This window comes from Canis aureus, chromosome 15 (genome assembly GCF_053574225.1).
Source record: "Canis aureus isolate CA01 chromosome 15, VMU_Caureus_v.1.0, whole genome shotgun sequence".
Taxonomy (NCBI): Eukaryota; Metazoa; Chordata; class Mammalia; order Carnivora; family Canidae; genus Canis; species Canis aureus.
This window is the reverse complement of record NC_135625.1, coordinates 37322297-37346499: the sequence shown is the minus strand read 5'-3', so window position 1 is coordinate 37346499 and position 24203 is coordinate 37322297. Positions and strand designations below refer to the sequence as shown.

The window sequence follows — 24203 nt, the reverse complement described above, 5'->3', positions numbered from 1 at the left end:
ATAAATTGTGCCTTTTGCAGGAAAGAACTCTAGCTCTGGGTTTTCCAAGCTAAATTGCGTGAAAACACACAATCCTTTTTCTTCTTATTTGAACTCTTAGATGACGGGGCCAAATTACCAGAAAGACCAAAGGCAGTTTGCAGCCTTTAACAACTGCAAAGACTTATTGCTTCCAATTTGGAAAATACAAAAGATTCTGTGTCTACTCCAAACACTCCCAAGTCTTATACATTTCCCATTAGTACTTTGAAGGAAGAAAATGTTAAGCAAAAATAATATCAAAATTCTCTTGGAGGGCTGACATCGAGATTGTGTTGGCCAAAGATATATAAGGAGTTACTACCAACTTCTCAAAAAAACATGGGCAATTCTCTACCTCTGCTCAAATGTGGTCTTACTGTCTTTGGCCTCTTGGCATCCTTTGCTCCTACTGGACTGGCAGGAGTTACTTTGCAAACCCAATCAAAAGCCATTAAGTCTGTAAAGGTAGTCAAGCCCTATGCTCAAGCTCAGTATTGAAGACCCCAAGGGAAGTAATGCATCTATTTTTCAATACTGAAGGCCATTTTGTTTCCAACCTTAATTGCACTGATGTATTGGTTTGGCATACACCATCTCCACTCATCTTGCTCCACTTTCCACTATTTCTCTATTAATACAGACCTTAGGAAACATAATTGCAGTGTGCAGTGGACAGTGATTTTCATTAAGTACAGAAGAAAACTGTTTAGGGCGAAACATTTTTTTTTTCCTATTGATTCAATCAAAATGACTTGGAAGAAAAGGTTGTGCTTATTAAATTCTTTTCAAAGAGGTAGCTGCTAAAATTTAAATTCTTTCTCAACAAAAAATTGGTATATAATCTCTTCAGGTTTTGTCATTTATGAATCCTTATTCTTTCCAGTTCCTTTGAAATTTGTGACTTCTATTGGTCTTTTTTCTTTTTCCTTTTTTTTTTTTTAAGTGGAGAGGGGCAACTTTTACATGGAAACAGAGAATGTAATCAGCGCTGCTATCTCCAAGACATGGAGTTGCCTAGCAATGCTAGAAGAATTAAAAGGGGGAAGCAATAGCAAAACAGAACATTGCAAAATTACAAGAGGGTGCAGTGTTAAATTGGATTGCAATACTTATCGAGAGGTCCTTCGATGAGAATGGATATAGGATTTTCTAGGAGTGGTATAAAAAAAAATGCCTGGCCATTTTTCAATGTTCTTCCTAGCTTTCATTTGGAGTTTACCCAATGGGATTCTGCTATTTTGAGTTCATTACGGGACAAAATCTAGGCCAGAAACATCTGACAATAAAACACAGAGCCTCACTGAGCCACTGGAACTTGAGTCCTTTCCAGCTGGACTAATTGAATATAAGACATATAAGCCTTTCATAGTCTCCCATTCTTCTACAGGCTTTTGCTCACATGGCAAATGCTATTCCCTTTGTTGTTCTTTCCCAGATTTCAGAGACCTCCTTTGAAGTTTTCACACCAAGGTAAATGGGGCTACTCTGTTTGTGACTCAGTCTCTCTCAATGCAAGAAATATTTAAGATCTCAATCCTGGGAGCATAAAAGAAGAAACTTTGCTGACACCAAGATTTGATTTGTCTTCCTCCTTTGCCTTGATTATGCCAAATCCTTTCTTTAAGAAGGACATTATACCTGCAATCCTAGAAATGTCTGTTTTCAGTTGGTATAAATTCTTGCCTAACAGCACCAGACTCATGACCTAGAATAAAGGATTAGCCTTCACAAAGATGGCAGAAGTGCCGAGGGATAGAGAAATCCCAATGGAATAACTATGGGATTATACACTTGGGAAGCAGAAATACAGGCACATGATGAAAATGAGAAGCCATGTGCTGAAACCCATCCTCATGTCAGTAAGGGAATTTGTCAATATTCTGACTACACAGGAGAACAGGAAACTGTATGTAAATGTGGCTTATAGTCTGGACGGACTATATCTGAAGTAGAAAGCAGGAGACCTGAGTTCTATTTTTCTAAGATTTTATTTTTAAGTAATCTCTACACCCAATGTGGGGCTCAAACTCACAACCCCAAGATCAAGAGCTGCACACTCTATTGACTGAGCCAGCCAGGTGCCCCAGGAGATCTGGGTTCTAGAAATAGCTATGCCATAAACTATTGTAGCTCTTGGAATTTAAGATTTTTATTGCATAAAATAAGGCTGTTAGATTATTACTAAGGTCCCTTCCAGTTCTCACATTTAAATTGCAGAATTATAAGCACGCTTTTGGTCTGCAGAACAACATCTCTAAAATAGGCACTTTTTTTTTTTCCCCCTTCTTTATACCAGGTCCAAACTGCAAGAGGGAATTGTGATAAGGTTTCAGGTGTTTCTCTACCTTTTGAAGTTATGCAATCCCAGATGAGTTCAGAACTGTATGATGCTTAGCACTGTTTACATATGTTTAGTTCTTTGCCTTCTTTACTGATTCCCAGGCAGAAACAGCATCACCTGAAGATCTTTTGGAAAAAGTTTCACTTTTTGCTTTGGAGCAGAGCATACTCTCTCACCCTGCATGCTTCTTTGTTGGCTGGTGATATTCCCCCTACCGACTCCCAAGGAAGTAGCATTCTGGATCCATTCTCTTTTCATGTTGCCCATTCTCTCTTGACAACTCTTTTGTCTCCATGGCTTCATCCTTTCTTTATGACGACCAAATTGACTCTTCTATTTCTGAACTCTATAAGCTCCATATCTACATCTCTTCATTATATCCCACAAATATTTCAAATTCAGCTTGTCCAAAGATCTCAGCCTTCACTCCTTGCTAATATATTTACATCAATAGCATCCTCCCCTTCTGCTTCTGTTGAGACTGTTATTCCTCCATCTTCTTCATTCATTCATTGCACCAGCTAATAAGTCTGATTGGTTAAAGTGCTTCTCACACCAGAAATCTAGTTCTTATTTCTGTGGCTACCACTCTGGAGGCCAGACTTTTCTTTCAACTCAACTGAAATACCCCAGTCTCCTAACTCATCCATTCTTGTTTCTTCTTACCATTTCAAACACCTGTGCCAGATTCCATCTTAGAAGCAGAGCTCCAGCCACTGCATTCCCATATGTCAATATAATCAATCCCACCCTGCCCATATTCGTGAAATTAAGTAAGGAACTGCTCACTTATAAGTGAGGCCTTTTAAGCCCTTGATTGAACTAAATTGGCCAGTTTCCACATCCATTTTCTATTTCAACCAAATCAGACTTCTTGCTTTCTTTTTAAAAGATTTTATTTATTTATTCATGAGAGACACACACAGAGAGAAGCAGAGACATAAGCAGAGGGAGAAGTAGGCTCCCTGTGCAGGGCCTGATGCGGGGCTTGATCCCAGGACCCTGGGATCACAACCTGAGCTGAAGGCAGATGGTCAACCACTGAGCCACCCACTAAGCTTTCCTTCATTGCTAATGTTGACCTCCAGGCCACAGATCTCTCTCTCTCTCTCCTATTTAGTATAGAATTAATAAATTAATTCACTCACTTACTTTGAATTAAGGAATCATCAATATTCCTTTCAAATGCTATTTCTTGGGCAGCCCCAGTGGCGCAGCGGTTTAGTGCCGCCTGCAGCCCGGGGTGTGATCCTTGGAGACGCGGGATCGAGTCCCACATCGGACTACCTGCATGGAGCCTGCTTCTGCCCCTCTCTCTCTCTCTCTCTCTGTGTCTCTATGAAAAGTAAATAAAATCTTAAAAAAAAATGCTATTGCTTCCATGCCTTTTCTGATAATCCTAATTGGTCATAAGCTTTTTTTTTTTTTTTTTTTTTTTTTTTTATGCTCCATAGGATAAGTACATCTATGGGTATATTGGACTTCTCCATATCAGTAGGTGTAAAGTCCCAGAGATCACTGTGTCTTCGCATTCTTCGGACACTATATAAGGCCTTTCGCATTGAGTAGCAGTGGTATAGAGTTAATACATTAAGCTGACTTGAAACTCCTAATTATACTCAGGCTTTCTGACTTATTCAAAATCTGTTATCTAGAGAGTGAGTTGGGGGAGTAAGAGCAAAAATCTATAGTGAGAACAGATTGGTTTTAGGGTGAGGCTAAATTTTCAGGTGGTCTGAGGAGCCAAAGTTCAAAAGCATATACTGTTTCTGTTACACACTAAAATTTAACAAGTTACAAATTTCGCAAGTTTTTAAAGATGTATTATTTATTTTAGGGAGAGCAAGTAAGCAAGCATGCACAAGCAGAGGGAGGAGGAATCACTGAGCATGGGGCTCAATTCAAGAGCCTGAGATCATGACCTGAGCTGAAATCAAAAGTCAAACACTTAACTGAACCACCCAGACACCCTTAAATTTTGCAAGTTTGAAGTCAAATAATCTTGCTTTCAGATTCAGCACAAACTTGCAGTTTACTTAGTGTCTCTGAGTCTCAGTTTCCTTATCTATAAGAAGGTAATGACAGTATGATTTATCCCAGAGGGCTGTTGGAAAGACAGTGAGAAAAGGTCTGTCAAATACTTAGATAAGACCTGGTACATAGTAAGTGCTCAATAAACACTAGCCAGTATGATCATTATTCTCATCATCCCCATAGGCCAAGTTAGCCAAATTAATAAAGACAGCCCCTAAATTCTTTCATACTGGAGATACTATTCATTTTAGCACTCAAATTTGGGCTCTGTCATCATACAGTAAATGAAAAGAACCTAAAGAAGATTCAGAAACCCTCAACCATGGAGAATGATGTTATAATAATAAGATCTAGGAGGAAAGTTTAAAGAAACTGAAATTATGCTGCTGAAAAAAAGGTATTTGGTGAAAGATTTGCCTTCCAAAATATTTAGAATTGAGAATATGAAAGCAATGACTGGTAGATCTTATTTCCAGTGAGAATATTAGCTTCCATACAAAATTGGGTGCTAAAGTTATATAGAGGAGGGAAATAAAAATGCCCCTTTACTCTCCTAGAGTCAACTAGCAAAGTTGCTGTGGAGTCATTTAAATATACAATAGCACTTTGTATTCCTGGATGAGGTCAATAGGACCTTATTCAAATAAAGCACTGGTGGGTGGCCCCCATAGCTTTTCTCAGCCAGAGACAACATGAGGATCTAAGGAGCCACCATGTGAGGATCTAAGAATTGCTTCACATTCTTACCTGAACTCTCATCCAGACTCTCCTCAGAGACATGTTCATTTTGATGGACCCACTCGCCATTGCATTTGAAGAATATCTGCATGGCCGGCCTTGCTTTGCACCTCAGTGCAATGGGGTTGCTCTTGATGATGTAAGCATCATCTGGCTCTTCTATGAAATGAGGCAGGGTCCCAGGAGCTGAGGGGATGGACTCAGGGAGGACTTCGCCATTGTCAGTTCCTGCAAAATCGAAGAGGCCATTAGCATGCTGCCTATATCAATAGTACATGTGTCAGCATGTGGGCTTTAAGAATCTGTGCTGGAAAACACTGCATCATATCAATACAGCACACTTGTGAAGGCCTGTGCACATGAATTCTCTTCTAGAGGACTAAACTAGTATAATATGGTGCCTCGAGCTGGACACCCCTTCAGGGTCACCAGACAAGGGAAAATAATGAATAGGAAATTTCCTCAAAATTGCAGTTCTGAGTCTGCAAGTCTTTGCTGAAAGAACAGAGACAACATCTGGCGGATGAGAAGCTGAAGCTTCAATTCCATCTGGCGAGTGGTTTACCTCAAGGTGTCCAATGAAGGCCTCCAAGCTGCCTCCAAACTTTGAAATAATGGTGGAAATAGCTTTTGTTCTCCCATAAATGAGCATGGATAATGCCAATGTTTTCGGAGGATGTTCAGTCTTAAGACATGTGAAAAAAATTCCAAATTGTCTGTCTTCTCTACCTATGAAACTGGAGATTGGCTGGTATTCAACAGTTTTCTCCAAAACCTCACCAACTTACTGAACCTTTTAAAAGGAATGCACATTCGTTCCACTTGACCATGGCTATATTCTCTGCCCCCAACCCTCCCCTCAATATACTGTGAATCTCTTTCAAGGCTACAAACTGAAATGAACCACTAAAATAGCCATGAGCTTTTTACTTTTGGACCTATAATTATGTATCTTCAAAGATAAAAAAAAAATGGCCATGATTCTCCCCTAAATTTAGGGAGTTGATGAGTAGAGAGAAGCAAAATAAAAAAGGAAAGGCAGAAGCCAAGACTTCACTTCACTACCTCTTCACTACACTAAGCAAGGACTTAAGTCCTGGGAAACTACCACAAAGTCATGGGGAGCAAGATCTGAAAGGGAATTGCCAGTATGGTGGAAGTGCCCAGGAGCAACAGGTATGCCTTCCATGGCCACTCCAAAGAAAGAACAAAGAGGGCAAGAATTTCATAGGGAGATCAACAAGTGCCCTGGAAAGGGTTATTCACATGCAAAGCAAACCAGTCTCCAGGAGAAAGCTGGGGAAAGGGACCCAGCTGGGGCACTGGATGAACAACCCAGTTCATCAGGAGCAGGGGCAAGCCTCGGTGACAGGGTGCATCCTGTGATGTAGACTGGCCCCTCTCTGTGTGCCTTCAGCATAGTTTGGAACAAGAGCCTCTTATGATTCACACTTAGGTCCACAACATGTGTCAAGGAAGCACCGTCCAAGGTAAACATAAGCCACAGTAGTAGGGGGTAATATTTTAAGACTTGGGGCATTCTCCAATGCAAATAGAAAGAGAGGGACTAGGGCATAAAAGGTATAACAGCCTATAATTCTATTTTTGTGTAAGGAAGGAAATGAAAGACAGTGAGTTATGAAAAACACGCCTTGTCAGTGGAAACACACAAGCACCACTTGTACCACTGCAATGAATTACATAAAACAAGAGTCTGAATCTCCAAACTATTTTTTCCCACTAAATACATCAACGTAAGGGAGGATAAAACCTCACACAGCAAAGAGTTTAAGATACTGTAAGCTTTAAAACGCATTTGTAATAGAAAAGCCAGATCATGTGTAAGTTACTGGAAGTACCAAAAATTCATCCTAAAGCAAATGCCCTAAAGAGCAAGAGAAGAAACAATTTATGTCATAAAAGTACAATACAGTCACTCAAAATAAATTGTGTATATGCCATATGGCATAAGAAGGGTTTCAGGACAGTATATGAGAGGTTTATTGTGGTTTTTTTTTTTAATGTTTTAAATTACATTGACAATGGACTTCATAAAATAGATCATATATTAATTCATTTTGTTACTGACTGCTCATGCCAATTTCCATCTTCAATAAATACTAAGTCCCCTCAGGCTTTTGTAAATCCATGCATTAGAGGAAATGACAAAGGTATTAAAAGATTTTATATGGACATCAAACAGCTCACACTCCCATCACGGGCTTGAGTTCTGTCCAAAGTAATTCATTGCTGCAGAAAAGGGTCACTTGATAAAGAATACCCAAACCTTATGGTGACAGCCTGAATGAACAGCCCCAGGCATACATTTTGGATGATGCCTTTTGCTTAACTAGTAACAATGCACGAATGTCCAAAGGAACTACTAAAATGAGGCAGGGTGAATCATAAACAACTAATTCTAGATAAACAGTAAGGCCACTTTATTCAGAATAAATAAACTGTCAAAGGCACTACATCATTAATCAAGTTTAAACCATCCAATTCACAAAACAGAGATCTAAAAGCAATTAAGCTACCATCCTGCTATTTTAATAAATACCCTTTAAACAAAGTAAGAAGTTTAGCTTTCACCTGAAACAAAACAGGAGAGTAGAATAGAAAAGTATGTAGGTAAGTGTCCTGCTATCTCAAGGACCTCCATTAAGAATCAATCAATCTTAATGTTCAGAGGAGGGGGAAAAAGGCAAATTGTAACATTACATCTTAATTATTACTGAAGCCATGTCAAAGTCATGTATGTCTAGGGAAAGGGCCAGGATCCATGAAAGAAGGAACAAAGGAAAATGTCAATTTATCAAGGGTGGCAGTTGGAAGGTGAGATCATAGGTATATTTGCATACATATCACCATTTATTTGTATCCTTCCAACAATGAAATGAAATAAATGATTTTCTTTATTTTTTATTTTATTTTATTTTTTTTTTTGCTTTTCCGTTTTTAAGTTTTTATTTATTTATTCATGAGAGACACACAGAGAGGCAGAGACACAGGCAGAGGGAGAAGCAGGCTCCTTGCAGGGAGCCCGATGCAGGACTGATCCCAGGATCCCCAGATCATGACCTGAGCCAAAGGCAGACGCTCAACCACTGAGCTACCCAAGTGCCCAGGTTTTTTGCTTTGTATAGTGAAATGTTGGGAGTGGTGTTTACTAACACCCTCCCCTAGGCCCACTTCCTCTCCCCTATGTTCCTCATTGGGCTCAGGATCAAATTTGTACTACAGTAATGCCCAGCTCTCCAGATGGCTTCTGTGCCACAAGAAGGCTGGGATCTCTCGGCAGGCAGACCTCCAGGAAGATATCCCTCCCTTAACCCGCAAGGCAGAGTCACCTGCCTCCATTTAAGCAATAGGAATGTGGCAGAAAGAAAAGTGATGTGGGTACTTTTCAGGGGCTTAGAAGTTGCCAATGGATACTGCTCTTTGGAGGAGGTGGGAGGGGGTGGCAACTTATCTTAATAAATGGTTTTACGGAAGCCTGTATGAACACTTGCGGGCTTCAGGGTAAAGGAACCTATAATCTCAATACACACGCCACTGCTTTCTAATTCAAAGAAAAGTTTTAAACCCAGTGTGACGAGCGCTGGTGACTATGCGACCCGGTCAATTGCCTTTTCCCATGCCTGCTTTTACAGTAGAGGCTGCAGAAGGCATGGACTCAGTTTACTTCTTTGCAGGTAGGAATGGTCACATGACAACCCCCGGCAAATGATTCCTAAGCAGAAATCTCTGAGGAAGCTTTTATTTTCCTGATAAAAGAAACAGGGGTAGTAGGTTCCTGTCCCTTCTCCTTCTTGTTCCTGCCTTAACTAGGGAAGATCAAGAGGAAAAATCTCAGAGGAGCAGACAGTGTAGAGGCTGAAATAACTCCATGGGGCATCCACCTCCAGATAATTTTTTTTTAATCTTTACTTATTTAAACTACTAACAGTCAGATTTTTCTGTTGTTTTACAGAAGATATTCCTCACTGATACAGGTAGATCTTTCTTCTTAAGCAAAACCAGAGCTCCAAGCTTCACTTTATTAAATTCCAATGTTCTCAGTGCTACAGAATTTTGGACAGCTAAAAAAGCATGGAAACTAGGAGAGCAGGGAGTAAAACTAAGAGCTGCCATGTACTGAATGATTACAGAATATGGTGATGCAACTTCTGTGTGGATTAGGTCACTTAAGCTTCATACCAACTCTCTGTGGGAGGCACTATAAGTATCCTGTCTTGCAACTGAGGAAATGCTTCAGTTAATGTGCCTTGTCTAAGGTTATATGGTTGGTCAGTGGGGCCCAGAATTTGAACACAGGTCTCAGACTCCAATCACCTCACTATTTAATTTTAGTTCAGATGAATGGACCCTTAGAAGTCTGGCATGATAATTTAGTGACCGTCTTATGGCAGTAGCATGCAGTTCATAAAACCGAAGAAGATATAAAATTGTTTATTATCCATGTAGTACCTGAGAGCCTACATTAAGTGTAATATTCATCTTAAAGATCATTCACACAGTTATCCTGTTAGCAGACTAGAAAGGTCAGAAAGCGTGTATTATGGACATATTCTAGACAAGGTCTTGAGAAAAAAATATTTTTGATAGAACAGCACAGCAGGTATTCAACTAATTATGATCAAATGACTAGGTATCCTCACTCAAGTCAGAAAACAAAGAAGTTGAAGAATAAGTGTTTGAGAGTAATGAGAAAGCTTTTTCATTATTTCGTTTGGAAACAAATATTCTTGCTTAGGGATGAAACAAACTACTGAAACTCCAATTAAAATAACATGGAGTAGGGGTGCCTGAGTGGTGTAGTTAATTAAGCGTCTGACTCTTGGTTTCAGCTCAAGTCATGATATCATGGTCATGAGATTGAGCCCCATGTTGGGCTCCATGCTGAGTGGGGAGTCTGCTTAAGCTTCTCTCCCTCTCCCTCTGCCCTCCCCTCTGTGTGGGTGCACACATACTCATTCTCTCTCTCTCAAAATGACTAAATAAATATTTCAGAAAATAACAAGGATTATTTACAGGAGACAGTGAACCTCAGCAAGAAAGAGACTGGGGCCAGGGCAATGCCATATTATCATGTTTAACCATACAACACTGCCACTATTCTACACATTGATCTATTAAATCTGTAACAGGATTGGGCACAGTGGAGGCCAGAGTCATTCCAAACTGGGATTCATAACACCCTGGGCTACCACAAAGTATGCTGGCATTGCACAGGGTTAGAGTATCAATAAAGCTGAACTTTAACAGGCTTTACGAAATTCTAAATTATTTTCATACGTTTTTTTTTTTCCAAGAGTACTTTGAAACACATTTCTTCTTCTTTTTTTTCCCCTTTTCTATCTCCAAAGTATGCTGTATTCTCACTGGTACAAAATATCTGTATTTGTTTCAATGTCCAACCAATAATCCTGCCATAAAGACTATATCTGGTAAAAGAGAAGAACTTTAGAAACAAATAATCTGACTTAAACTCTAGGTTACCTCTGTGAACTTCTATGAGTAACTTAACTACAAGGTTCCAATTTTCTCATTAAAAAAAATGAGCGATTAAAATTTATTAGTCAGTGGTTTATGACATTAAAGTAAGATAAAGCATGGAAAAAATACACAGTATTCTTCAAATTTCACATAAATACAATGTGCCACCACTACCACCACCAACACCAGTGCCTAGATAAACAGCAAACAAAACAAAAACAAAGATATTTATAATTATTATCTCTATTACTTCCATTCCCAAGCTTATTATCCTAATATTTGTATTTTAATTTTGTGATTATGACTCTTATGTTCAGCCCAGAGCCCACATGATATGAACTGTTGCTTATAACATGTTTTTGCTATTTTCTACCCATATATATGTTAGTATAATTTTGTTAGGTCAAAACCCATGAAAACATGCTGTGAAGCATTTATTTATTCAATAAACACATAGCAAGTGCTTATACCATAAACCAGGCACATGGCTGTCCTGCAATGCAGTATGATAATACACAATGGATTTCCTGCTGGCCAGATCCCAAAACCATTGCCTTTAATAGGCAAGCAGTTATTAACCATAGGAGATTTCACAGTATTCCAGAGCTCCTCTCACTGCAGTATTTAAATGAAGCAAGGCACCTTAGAAATAGCTCTTTAAATTCCACTCGATGTCTGTGAGCATATTGGGCCACAGCAATATACAAATCAGAGCAGAAAGCCATACGAGGGAAACCAAGTTACATAATCTAAGACAATACAATAGAGCTAGGTTCTTTGCTTTTGTTTACAGAAATGTGGCTTGTCTCCATATGGTTATTTAATTAGACAGGGGATGCATTGCACCACTGAATGCAGAACAAGAGCCAGAATTTTACATACCAAATATTTAATGCAATTTATGAAACACAGACTCTTTCCCTAGGCCTCAATAAGTGTTTTCTTTTTTTAAACTCAAACTATTCTACCTTCTTCCCAACCTCTAATAAAAATGGAAATGTTTTATATATCACTGTATTTGCATAGTTCACCTCACCTGTGTCGATCTTCTGTATTGTCAGCCTAGGATATTATTCCATTGAGCAGATCTTAAATTTTTCAGAGTACAAGATGGTAAACAACACATCCTACACAGCCAAAGAAATATGAAGGGCCATTCTTTGTTCCTCAAACAAGAAACTTTAGATTTCAGGAGAGCTTATAAAAGCACATTCACTATTCCCCAAATTATCACAACTTAACTTAATATATTCATTTTTTAAACTGACGTATGTGTGCATGCCTACTAAGATTAGTCAGTGTTCTCTGTATTGGAGATTCAAAGTTAACTGAGACATAGTTAATTTATTCAAGGAGCTCATACACTAAATTAGAGACAAAAAATTACAGAACAACAATAAACATGCAAACAGTATATTAGAAGTATACACAAAATGTCATAGGAGCACTATGGAGAGGGGGAGGGAGGGAGGGAGAAAGAGAGAGAGAGAGAGAGAGAGAGAGAGAGAACCTGACTTTCCTTGGAAGGGTTCATGGACAACACCACAGGGAAGATAACATTTCAGCACAGTTTGGACACAGGACTTGAAGACTTGAACAGAGAACAAATGGAGAAGGCATTCCAACCTGAGTCATGGTATGTGCCCCAAATATATTTCATTAGAACTCACATTTGAAAGAGTTTACTTTGACGTTTGTACTAAATCATTGGTCCTACTTGGACCTAACATCTCGAATATTTTTATTTTATTTTATTTATTTGAGAGAGAGAAAAGAGAGAAAGCATGAGTAGGAAGAGGGGAAAGCACACTCACCACAGAGCAGGAAGCCTGCCTTGGGGCTTGATTCCAGGACTTTGGGATCATGACCTGAACGGGAAGGCAGATGCTTAACTGACTGAACCACCCAAGTATTCCCCCAACATCTGTTTCTACGTGCCTCTGACTAAGAGCTTTCTGAGATGTACACACAGAGTAACCACCAAATTACAGAAAGATAGTATTCTTGGTTTAACAACATGGGCCCCAAAGCCAGGTTTAAAGTAACTATTTGTATATACTTCCAATGAGGGAGAAACCATGTTTATTCTGCTATGTTGGAAAGAGTTATTCTTTAAATCATACCAATACAAGTGGCATTATCTCCCAAGGCCATAGGAAAAGTTTTTTTGTTCTTAAAATGACCACCATTCTGGTTCTCCCTTGACTTATACACAAAATAGATTTCCGACGCTGCGTCTTAAGGCAGAGATTTTACACTCTTTCTGATGGCAGGCCTTGTTCCTGAAGCAACGTGCAATATACAATCAGAGTTAGCATGAGACACTTATTCCCATGATAGCAGTTCTCCAAAGGGACTTTGAAATAAGAGGCCACATTTAGTTCAATGGTTCTCTATGTATTATGAGATTATTGAGAATTTACATTTGCATTGTTTTGCTTTCACTATATTTTTAAAACGTGTTACAGATACATACACTTAGAAATAGAATATAACAATATAACCATATGACTATATATAGCATGTGTGTATGTATGTGTGTACATATTTATACATAAACAATTCTCTGTTGAGAGAAGCAATATAAAAGGTTCTGTAAACTATGGCGACTTCTAGGATTTACTTCACGGAGTCTAACTTCCACTGTGTTAAAATTCATGAATCAGAAAAACTAACAAATCTATCCCTAGGAAAAAAAATGTAAAGGATTAGATTATAAAATTTATAAAAATTATTCATTCTAAAATGTAAAAAAAAAAAAAGAGTAATACTTTGCTGAAAATAGGAGGTAAGATGAAGCATAGAAATTGTTTCTTAATTTTTTCCCCAACAATGGATATATTTGTGTACGAATGTGTACCACTGACTAGTGTTCAAATTCTTCTGAAAACCTAGTGGGATTTGGGAAAGGTTTTGCTTTTCAAAGTGTTACCGCTTTTCATTTATAACTGACAGTTTTTGAGAGTGAGGCCATTCATAGTTATGGAAAAATGGTTGTTTTAATGCAACACTGAATGACAGAAAACCAAACAATCAAACACCATTCTCATATTTTTCATTCTTGGAAAATTACCTTTCAGGAAGAGCTTCGTATTTTATGTTCTGCACGCAAATACAGCAGGGACTTTCAATCTTTTTATGACAAAAAGAAGAAACAAAAGGTGGGAAACAAAAGCATAAGAAGCAAACACTAAATTCCCTTTGAAATAAACACACTTCCATTGCATGTCAGGTCACATTTTTAAAAACTCAGATGGTGACCTATAAATTCGGGTACCTCAAAATTTTAATATGGGCCAATTTGACTGCAACCTGGTTTGTACATTTTCTTGTATGTGATCTGGACTCAAGCAAAACAGAGTGGGAGTTCATCTTAGATAATATCTGGGCCAACTCTTATCTCAGACCCTCAGAGGTTAAACAACTTATCAAAGAGCTCCAAGGAGCAAACTTAGGTTGAAATCTCTCTGTTGACATCTACAATAATATTTTCCCCATTATGCTGCTTTTATTTGGACAGGATACAAAAAACTAAAGATATAACTAAGTCTTGTGTTATCATCTATGAGAAATTTTACACAGAAAACAATCTTATAAAAATCTCTTATGATGACCTTGTAACTTGCAAACATTCTAGTAAAATCGAATACAATAATATAATCTTTAACTTTTATGATGCTTTTTATTGCAATTTATGTCTTATTATGAAACATTAAATTAGAGAAAAATTAAGTGTATTCTTTAAAATAGTTATACATTGTCACCAAATTCCTAAATTCCCATTCATAATTCAGTATATTTCATTCTCTTTTCTTTCTTTATCAGATGTATATTGAATATTTGGGTTTTCTGTGCATATTTGGGAGATGTTATTTCATTTTCCCATGGTATTACTTTCCATTAACTAGATTCTTAATGATTGAGAGTAGATATGTCAGCTTTGAACTTGCCATTTTCTTACTATTTAAGAAAATACTATTACTTTAAGTATTAGTATAGTACTAAAGTACTATTGCTTAAGTATTTAAGAAAACTTACTTTTAGGAAAATACTACTAATAATAAAACTATTACCATTTCCAAACTTTATTTTATATTGCTTTTATAATGCTCCACTTTTCTATTACTCTAATTAGATCCAAATGTGTCTCTTCAACCCATTTCCTTCTCTAGACATTCCAATCTGTATAAGAAATTGCCTCCAGATATATTCACATAAATGTCCCTATAGACTCCTCAAACTATTTTCTTTTTTTTTTAGATTTGAGAGAAAGAGAGAGAGAGAGAAAGAGAGAGAATGTGCAAGTAGAAGGAGGAGCAGAGGGAGAGAATCTTGAGCAGACTTCCTGCTGAGCACAGACCCAGAAAAGGGGCTCAATCCCAGGACCCTGAGATCATGACCTGACCCAAAACCAAGAGCTAACACCCAACTAAGCCCCCCCCCCAGGTGCTCGTAGACCCACTCAAACTTCTTATACCTAAAGGGACAGCTTATTACTTGGCTCCTCAGATCTGTTCTCTGACCTAAGTTCCCTAAATGTAGTAGTCACGGGGTTCTCCAAATTCCCCAGGGCTAGGCATCACCTACTTTCCCCTGCTCAGCCCCTACATCCAATTTATCACTAAACCCTACTGGCTCTGTTTCCTAAATATCTGTGTAATTCAGTAACTGCTTTTCATCTCTATTCCCACTACCCTGCCCCTAGTCACTACCACTGTTCTTCTGAATGACTATCACCAATCCAGTCTTCATTTTAATTCTTGCTCGTCCTCCTTCACACCTAATCACGTCACCACCAGGAGGCTCCAGGCACCACCAATTCATTCAGTGGCCTAAGGCTCTTCACTGGGGATCTGTCTGTGCCATGCTTTCCTTCTGCCTACTTTAATAATTTCTCCCAGTTTAGCTTACAGCCTATTCTCACCTTTCAAGCTTTATTTAGTTGACACATCAGTGTGAAGCCCTACTGGAACTTCAGGGATACATTACTCTGCTTTGCCCATCCATAATACTTTGTACAACTATATAATTATTCATGTATACCAATGTACCTTCTTTTAGATTGTAGATTCCATGAAGGCAAAGGACAAGAATATCTAAATTAACAGATAGCTGAATGAAGCATGTTGAAACTCTGTGACCACTCTCTGTAACAAATATGTATTAAATACATATGATGTACAACTAAATTTATTTTAAATAAACTTTGCAAACTGACATGGCCACCAGCATTATAAAACTTGATCATTTTCCTCATCCTCACCAGTAATAAACATTTGGTGGTATTTGCTAATTGATGGGTAAAATTAATATTAAATCTTTGACATATACTTCTTGGTTATCAGCCAAGTTGAATATTAAAACATGTTTATCAACTATTTCATTTACCCTTCTACAAATCACAAATTTGTATTTTTTACCATTTTGATTTTGTTTTACAGTTTTAAAATGTAGCTACAGAATCTCTAAAAATAAGTACAAACATAAATTAATTGCATAGATTCCATTGTTCCTGTATCAGGTGCTTAATCACACGAATTACACCCTAATTTTATGCTATTTCTTCCAATCCATTAATTCCTTCTTTCATCACCAATTTGGAGTTACAGAAATCAAAAGATCAGTTCCACTATTCCAGAAGCAAGAGAAGTTTGACTAAAATGGTTAGCTCTAGACAAAGATGGTCTTATGCAGGGAAGAACTTACATCTTAAAAAAAATAAATCAACATTTTATGAGGAGGATTCATAAAGAGAAGTAAAAGGAACAAGATTTGTCTTCCATTTTTTAATGAAATGACCTTCTTTCCACAGCAAAGTCCTTCTTCTGGAAGTCACATAAGATGTTGATATGAGGATGAAGTTTTGATGCTCACATGAAATTCCTTAATTCCTTTGTTATTTTTTCTAACACACAGATTTAGTTAATCCTGCTGAGATGCGGTATTTAGTGAAGACTGACAATATACCACACAGCACTAGTGACCAGCAACAGAAGCTGTGTCCTGATCTGATCTGACAGTCATCTGATTCGGAGGTGGAACATGTATAGTTGAGGGGCTTAATATCCTTATCCTCCTTAGAGAGGATGTCAGACACTATCAGAAACAGATTTATACCAAGTTGTATTAGAAACACAAAATACTATTCCTCCTGATATCTTTTATCAAGAGGCAGCTTGATACAAGAGAACAAATGTGGGCTTGGAGGTAAGGCTTGATTCAAATCCAGGCTCTCTTACAATTAGTTATAAGACCTGAGGCAAGGTATCTAACCTACTGTATCCTCCTAATTCTTCCATATAGAAAAAGAATACTATAATACTCGACAGAACAATGAAACTGTTGTATACATTCAAAAGTAGGTAAGTGTAAACTGACCAGGCTATTTATTATAGGCCATATAATAAGCACTCCATATTAACAGAAATTATAAATTTCCCTTCTTAAGGTCTGGCCCAACTGCCTCCCCAAATTCTCTTACCTCCCAAACTCCTCCACCTTCCCCAGAAAATCAGTTTAAGCACTCAGCTGCCTGTTCCAGCTTTCCTATTCCTACAAGATGTACAGAGCCCTCCAGCCTCATCTCTAGGCCCCAAATGTAGAACTTATTCATATAAATGCAGACAGCCAGGAAGCAAATTTAGGAGAAGCATAAACAATAAGCTTCTTATGCTGGGCTGTCTAATGAGGCTCTATAAGTTTCAGGGCTTCCTAAGCAATGTCTTTTATGGATATACTCTCCACTCAAAGAATTAGTGACCCCTGAACAACAGCACATCTAAATTACAAACCTTTTACCCTTACTTTTAGAAGATCCTACCAGTTTTAAAGGGGTAATTAAAAAGATGAATGGCCATTCACAGTCTAACTCACAGGGAATGTATTTGGTGTTCTTCCCATACTGTGGTTATCACACAAGACTCTCCCTCCCCTATAAAGCCTCCCTCACAGAAGAAACAAATAGCCAGATTTTTTCCAGGGCCTCCTGCACATGACCAGGAAATGGTTTGGCTGGAGGCTGACATTCAGAGGCTAACAGACACATAAGTTGAGGCTTTTTCCCCTCAGGTGAATTGATCGAAAGTTAAATTGGGCACTCAAAAAGCAAGAGAACCTCCCATGGCCTTTGCTAAACATTTTGTACTGTCTTTTCAAAGACATACTGCTTTTAACCCTGAAGCTCCAGAACACAAAAATCTTGTAATTTATATATCAATAGACAGTATTCTCTCTGATACAAAGGCAAAATCAGAATAGCATGCTTGGGTGGGCCAAACTCTACAATAATGAAATTATTACAGTGGAAGAAGGCTACCCAATTCTTGGAACGTCGCTTACAGGAATGTACATCAACAACAAAACAAAAACAAAAAGAGAATGAGTAATTCTTGATTTACAACTTGAATCTTTAGAGATACAAAATTGTAACTCTAAGAGCAATTCCAAGTCCAATCACTGTTTCCTATTTGCCTTCAGACATTTAAAGAGACTGTAAAAAAAAAAAAAATCATAACATTGGAAGTAAAATTGTTGTGCACTGAAGAAAAAGAAAAATTTACCCAGATTTCTCAAAGACAAACAGACCCTAAGAATCCTAGGAGAAAACCTGCATTCTTACCTGTCCCTTGAAGATATAAATCTTATCATGTCTTTGAAGTGTAAACACTCCAGGAGGAACTAAATCTATACCCTAAGACAAAAAAAAAGAAGAAGAAAGAAAGAAAGAAAGAAAGAAAGAAAGAAAGAAAGAAGAAAGAAGAAAAGAAAAGAAAAGAAAAGAAAAGAAAGAAAAGAAAAGAAAAGAAAGAAAAAAGAAAAGAAAGAAAAGAAAAAAAGAAAAGAAAAGAAAAGAAAAGAAAAGAAAAGAAAAGAAAAGAAAAGAAAAGAAAAGAAAAGAAAAGAGAAATGCCCAAATCTGGTCCATGGTCTTCATAAGATCACTTGTCAAGGACAAATACAAATCTCAAAAGACTTCTCTACAAATATTGGTAAAAAACTAGAACCATACAAGTGGGTAACTTTATCTTGTTCCACCTGCCAGAGACTCCAGGATTCATAAACTAGTGAGTTTTGTATTGCCCCTGATTTATAGCTAAAATTTTAGAACAGAAGCTATGTAGTCTCTGTGTCAGCCTTTTTATATTTATCTATGGAATATATATATATATATATATATATATATATATATATATATATGACATTTTTCAACTTCTGGAGGTTATTGCAAAAATTAATTTGTAAAGAACTCTTTAATTGGCTTACAGACAGGTGCTTATCAAGTTATGTATTCTAAATCTCAGAAATACAATGGAAATGAACTCAGATGTTTATCAAGTTCACACGCTCTCATATGTTTTGGTAAAAGCTAGTTTAATTTTGCTGATTTAATTTTAGAGTTATCAGCATTAAGTATCATACTTATAGTCTATCTGTTTTTACTAAAAGTCAAATGAACTCATGCTATCTCTGTAACAAACTTTGTCAGCAAGATAGATAATTTCAAACGATGGCTAACTGCTTTAATGTCCCATGAAATCATCATAAGGAATCTAAAAATGGTTGCTAAAAAAAGTGTATTAAATAGAAGTAGGAGGAGAGTTTTTAGGTAATCATTTCAACAATGTTTCACAGTATGTGTACTTGAAAATAGCTAAATTTCTTTGACTTCCACTGGTAAGAGTTGTGCTATGTTAAATGGCACTTCATTGACTATCTAGATAATTTCCAAATAAGATAAAATACAGAAACATTGGTTACTGAACATAAGTTTATCCACTTTTGGATTCTTATTACAGAGAAACTAAAGATATCTGGATTTGCCAGTGTACATGCCTGATGCCACATACTAAATAAACTGTACTATGAGAAAGTGTATGCTTCTAAAAAATCATGAAATACTCTCAAAAATTTGCCAATTTAAAAAATGCTGGCATGACAAACAGTTGACAAGGGCTTAGTTTTCACCAGAAATTAAGGTTTCCACGGGTTAAGAATTCTAATATACAGGGGCACCTGGGTGGCTCAGTTGGTTAGATGTCTGCCTTAGGCCCAGGTCATGATTCCAGTCCCATATCAGGCTCTCTGCAGGGACCCTGCTTCTCCCTTTGCCTATGTCTCTGGCTCTCTGTGTCTCTCATGGATAAATAAATAGAATCTTAAAAAAATAAAACTAGTAAAAAATAAGATGGCAAAAAATGTATGCAAGGAAAATTTGATTTTTGTTGTTGTTAGAAAAGGTATGAGGTATAGAGATCCATTTTTTTTAGAGGAAAGTGAAAGTGATTTTGCCTAAATGGCTATTTCAGAATGGAAGAAGGAAAATGAAAGGCCAACTATGGGCAAAGGAAGTTGACCAGAGAGAGAGAGAAAAAAAAGGAAACCTTGTACAGTTGGAGTTGGCTAAAAAATTGATTTTTAATCAATTAATTTAATAAATTATAAAATTTATTATAAGAGGTTTAAAATTAAGCTTTATGGATGTCTGGGTGGCTCAGCAGTTGAGCATCTGCCTTCAGCTCAGGTCATGATCCCTGGGTCCGGGATGGAGTCCCACATTGGGCTCCTACGAGGAGCCTACTTCTCCCTTTGCATATGTCTCTGCCTCTCTCTCTGTCTCTCATTAATAAATAAACAAAATCTTCTAAAAAATAAAATACAATAAAATAAATAAAATTAAGTTTTAACACCACTAGTGTGCTTATATAAATCTAAATCTGCTGGAAGGACAAAGTTTCTGGGACTGTTGGTCTGCTCTTGGTAAGATACTGTGAAAGTTTTTTCTTTACCTTTTAAGTAATTTGCCTAGAAACAAATATTATTTAGTGTTCTATCAAATTAATTTTCTGTACTTCATATTATCTTTATCATCAGGTCTTTGATTATTTAAGTACACCCAAGTCTTCCTGATATTGAAAGAGCTAAGTTTTGCTTGGACTATGTTCTCTTCTATACTTGCCTCTGAAATCTTTTTGTCGTTCAGCTAAGTGGATAATTAAGTATTGTTTCATAATTATCTGTAATCTTAGTTAAATGACTGAAGTTTTTTGTTTTGTTTTGTTTTTTCACAAAATTCCCAAAATTCAGTTTCTAAATGACGTCTTCTTGGCCTCAAACTAACTTTCAGATTTCCCAGAGGAATCCCTGGAATATTTCAAAAGATTTATTTTCTCTGTATTAAAAAAGGATGGGGATGTGAAAAAGAGAAAGAGATAGGTTACACTACTTAGGCTTATGGGCACATTAATTACATAGGAAATACTGCCAAATAAATAGTAATGAATCTTCTTAGGTTATATTTGGGGTGCCTGGCTGGCTTAGTTAGAAGACTCTTGATCTTGGGGTCATGAGCTCAAGCTCCATGAAGAGGGTATAGATAAATAAATTAAAACCTTCTTAGGTTATAGTATACAGGTAATTGTTATTAATACAAATATTCCAAAATTGCATGAAATTTCTAAAAAATCTGGAATGTCCTGGTATAAGGTTATCTCCTGTAGTTCTAGTTATTATCTTAAATGTTGTATATTACAGAAAACCAAATTTCCTCATCAATGATGAGCAATCCCTTGATCTTCAATGATTGTCATTTTTAAGTTTTTTGTCATTTATAGGAAGTTTATTGTTTTACCCTGATGCTTTTGCAATAGCATTCCTGCTAGTGTCACTTTCATTTTTAGAGAAAGTCATGGAAAAGACTGTGATAAGTATAGAATACAGGTATCTACTAACTTTCAGGTTCTATCATTGAATTAGATAAGAAATTACAGAATTTTAATGGAAAAAAACAAAACAAAACATAAAGTTGCTAACAAAAGATCCAGATCAACAAGAATGACAAGGGACAGAAAGTGATGAGAAAGAATTTTTATGACTTTTTGTTTGAAATACTGCTGGCTCTCTAATATTTTGTTTTCCAGATATAAGGAAACCTCTCCTCCTAAGCGAACAATGACAACAGTTTGGTAAAATAGACCTTTACAAGCAGAACTGAAACATCTTTTTCTCCCCTACCCGATCCTCCAGAATTCAAAAACACTAGTATTATTATTTCATGGCCATATAGTTATTTGTGTAAATTTCTTAAACATCTATTCTTGTAACAGGACACAAATGAAAACATTAGTTATATCAACAAGGCTTTGATTAGGTCATGTTTGAGACAGTCATGCACAGAGCCGGGTATAACCAGGCAGCTTTAAGGAACTTCACGGACCTTACAGAGTCAGTCAGACCCCTTGAAGACAGGGCTCCCGGGCAGCCCCGGTGGCCCAACGGTTTAGCGCCACCTTCTGCCCGGGCCTGATCCTGAAGACCAGGGATGAAGACCCATGTCTGGATCTCTGCATGGAGCCTGCTTCTCCCTCTGCCTGTGCTCTGCCTCTCTCTCTCTCTCTCTCTCTCTCTCTCTGCCTCTCATGAATAAATAAAATAAAAATCTTAAAAAAAAGAGAAAAGAAAAGAAAAGAAAAAAAAGAAAAGAAAAAAAAAGAAAAGAAAAGAAAAAAAGAAAAGAAAAGAAAAGAAAGAAAAAAGAAAAGAAAAAAGAAAAGAAAAGAAAAAAAAGAAAAAAGAAAAAAGAAAAAAGAAAAGAAAAGAAAGAAAAGAAAAGAAAAAAGAAAAGAAAAGAAGAAAAGAAAGAAAAGAAAAAAGAAAGAAAAGAAAAGAAAGAAAAGAAAAGAAAAGAAAAGAAAGAAAAGAAAAGAAAAGAAAAGAAAAGAAAAGAAAAGAAAAGAAAAGAAAAGAAAAGAAAAGAAAAAAGAAAGAAAACAGGGCTCCTGGCAGCCTTACCAGGTGAGTAATGAAGGTCACTCGAGGTACCTACGAGCAGATCAGGATACTTGCAAGCCTTGAAAGGCTTTTAAAAGTCTGAGATTCCTTATAAAAAGTTCCAGCACAACAGATTAAAAGATTCTATGGTCAATCACTTTTCTTGCTGTCCCTATGTAAATCATTAAGCCAACTTTATTGAAACTAGATGTGATTGGCAAATGAGTCTTACTATAGTTATCTTGGATAGAAATGGGGGTGATGGTAGAGAGAAAAGCAGTTTCAGTAGAAAGCACACTTAATGGAGATTAGATTCTAGTTCTATTGTCTTCAAGGCATTGTTTTCTACCTATAAGCTGGGTTGGATCCTAGATTTTTGTAGTTGTCTCCAATTCTGGGCTACAACTCTTCAAACTGACACTTTCAATTTCTCCCCAACCTTCTGACTTCAAATCCTGGAGAACTGACACTGCCATTCTACCAAAGCCATGCAAGCTACAATTAGAGGATATGATATATTCTTCGAAGAAATCACAGCAGGTCATGTATGAATAATCTCTGTGCCTATTGGTATGTGAGCCATTCAGATGACTCAAGACATTCAAACTGCAAATGAAGAAAATCTATCAGACTGCCATTGGCCACCCTGACTCTATCTGAAGATGCCCTCGGCTTGACAGATAGAAATCTTCTTGACTGGCTACCCTCAGAACACTGAAACCAGGATTGTACTCTGCTCTAAGCATTAACAATTGTTCTGTTTCTATAGAACTGTCTCCTAATACGTACCTGACCATTGCTTGAAATGATTTTAACTGGACTGACCTATTGTCAGGACTTAGAGATTGGATCAAAGAGAACAATCTATCAACTCAACCTCTGGACTGTGAAATTTCTTGGGGAAGTTTCATAGGTGGGGTTCATGGGGAAAATATATGACCCCAAAATAGGACACTATGACATGTGGATTATTTTGAGCTGAAGGCAATCAAGAACTAACAGATTCAGTAAGAGGTTTTGGGTTTTTTTTTCACACCTCTCCCTTAACTCCCTGAAGGAATCTGGATAGAGAGCCTGTACCATGAAGAGAGGTTATACCACAGATAACTTTTTATGTCAGAAACACTTATCCCTGTGGCATGGGAAAGATATGTGTGTGTGTGTGTGTGTGTGTGTGTGTAGGTATATAATATATATATCTAAATAGATCAATAGATTTTTTTTAACCAAACACTTGCTCCTCCCATCTTATGAATTGTCTTTCCCTCTGCTTATAGTTCCAGACCCCCAACCTCTTCTGCTTAACTCAGAATACCATATAAGCCTCAATTGCCTAGCCTGCCTGATAGACCTTTGGGGTTCCCATACGTACAGAATTAAATCTGTGTATTTGTGTGTTACCTCCTGTAACTCTGTAACTCTGCCCTATGTCAATTAAGTGATTAGACCAGCCAAAGAACCTAGAAGGGGGAAGGAAAAATTCTCCTTCCCTAAGATCACAACCCAGTGACCAATTCTGAGGACCTGAATGTTCTTTGAGGATTAAGGCCACTAGACTTTGCTGTAATGTGTTTGGTAAAGAGCTTTATGTACATCATTTAAAAACCTAAAGTTGTACATTGAGAATCTGGTATTTGACTTATGAAGCTTAAAGGAAAAAAAAAAGCAACAACAGAAAAGCCTACTACACACTTGATCAGCTTAGTATTACCTAATCAGCTTAACTGCACTGGGGTGAAACCTGGTCTGCATGCTGTCAGCAAGAACAATGGAAGGAAAAAGAACACTCTAACACTAAGTTTAA

At 37.1% G+C, this 24203-nt stretch overlaps 1 protein-coding gene across 9 annotated transcripts in view; it reads right to left on the bottom strand.

Moving 5' to 3' along the window:
* The window catches only part of UNC5D (unc-5 netrin receptor D), a 537391-nt gene that overhangs the window by 229165 nt on the left and 284023 nt on the right, over positions 1-24203 (bottom strand). For all 9 annotated transcript variants that reach the window (XM_077849119.1, XM_077849121.1, XM_077849112.1 and 6 more), the window contains exon 2: positions 5144-5362. In XM_077849119.1, coding sequence (XP_077705245.1) covers positions 5144-5362 — 219 coding nt within the window. The remainder of the gene's footprint in view (positions 1-5143; positions 5363-24203) is intronic.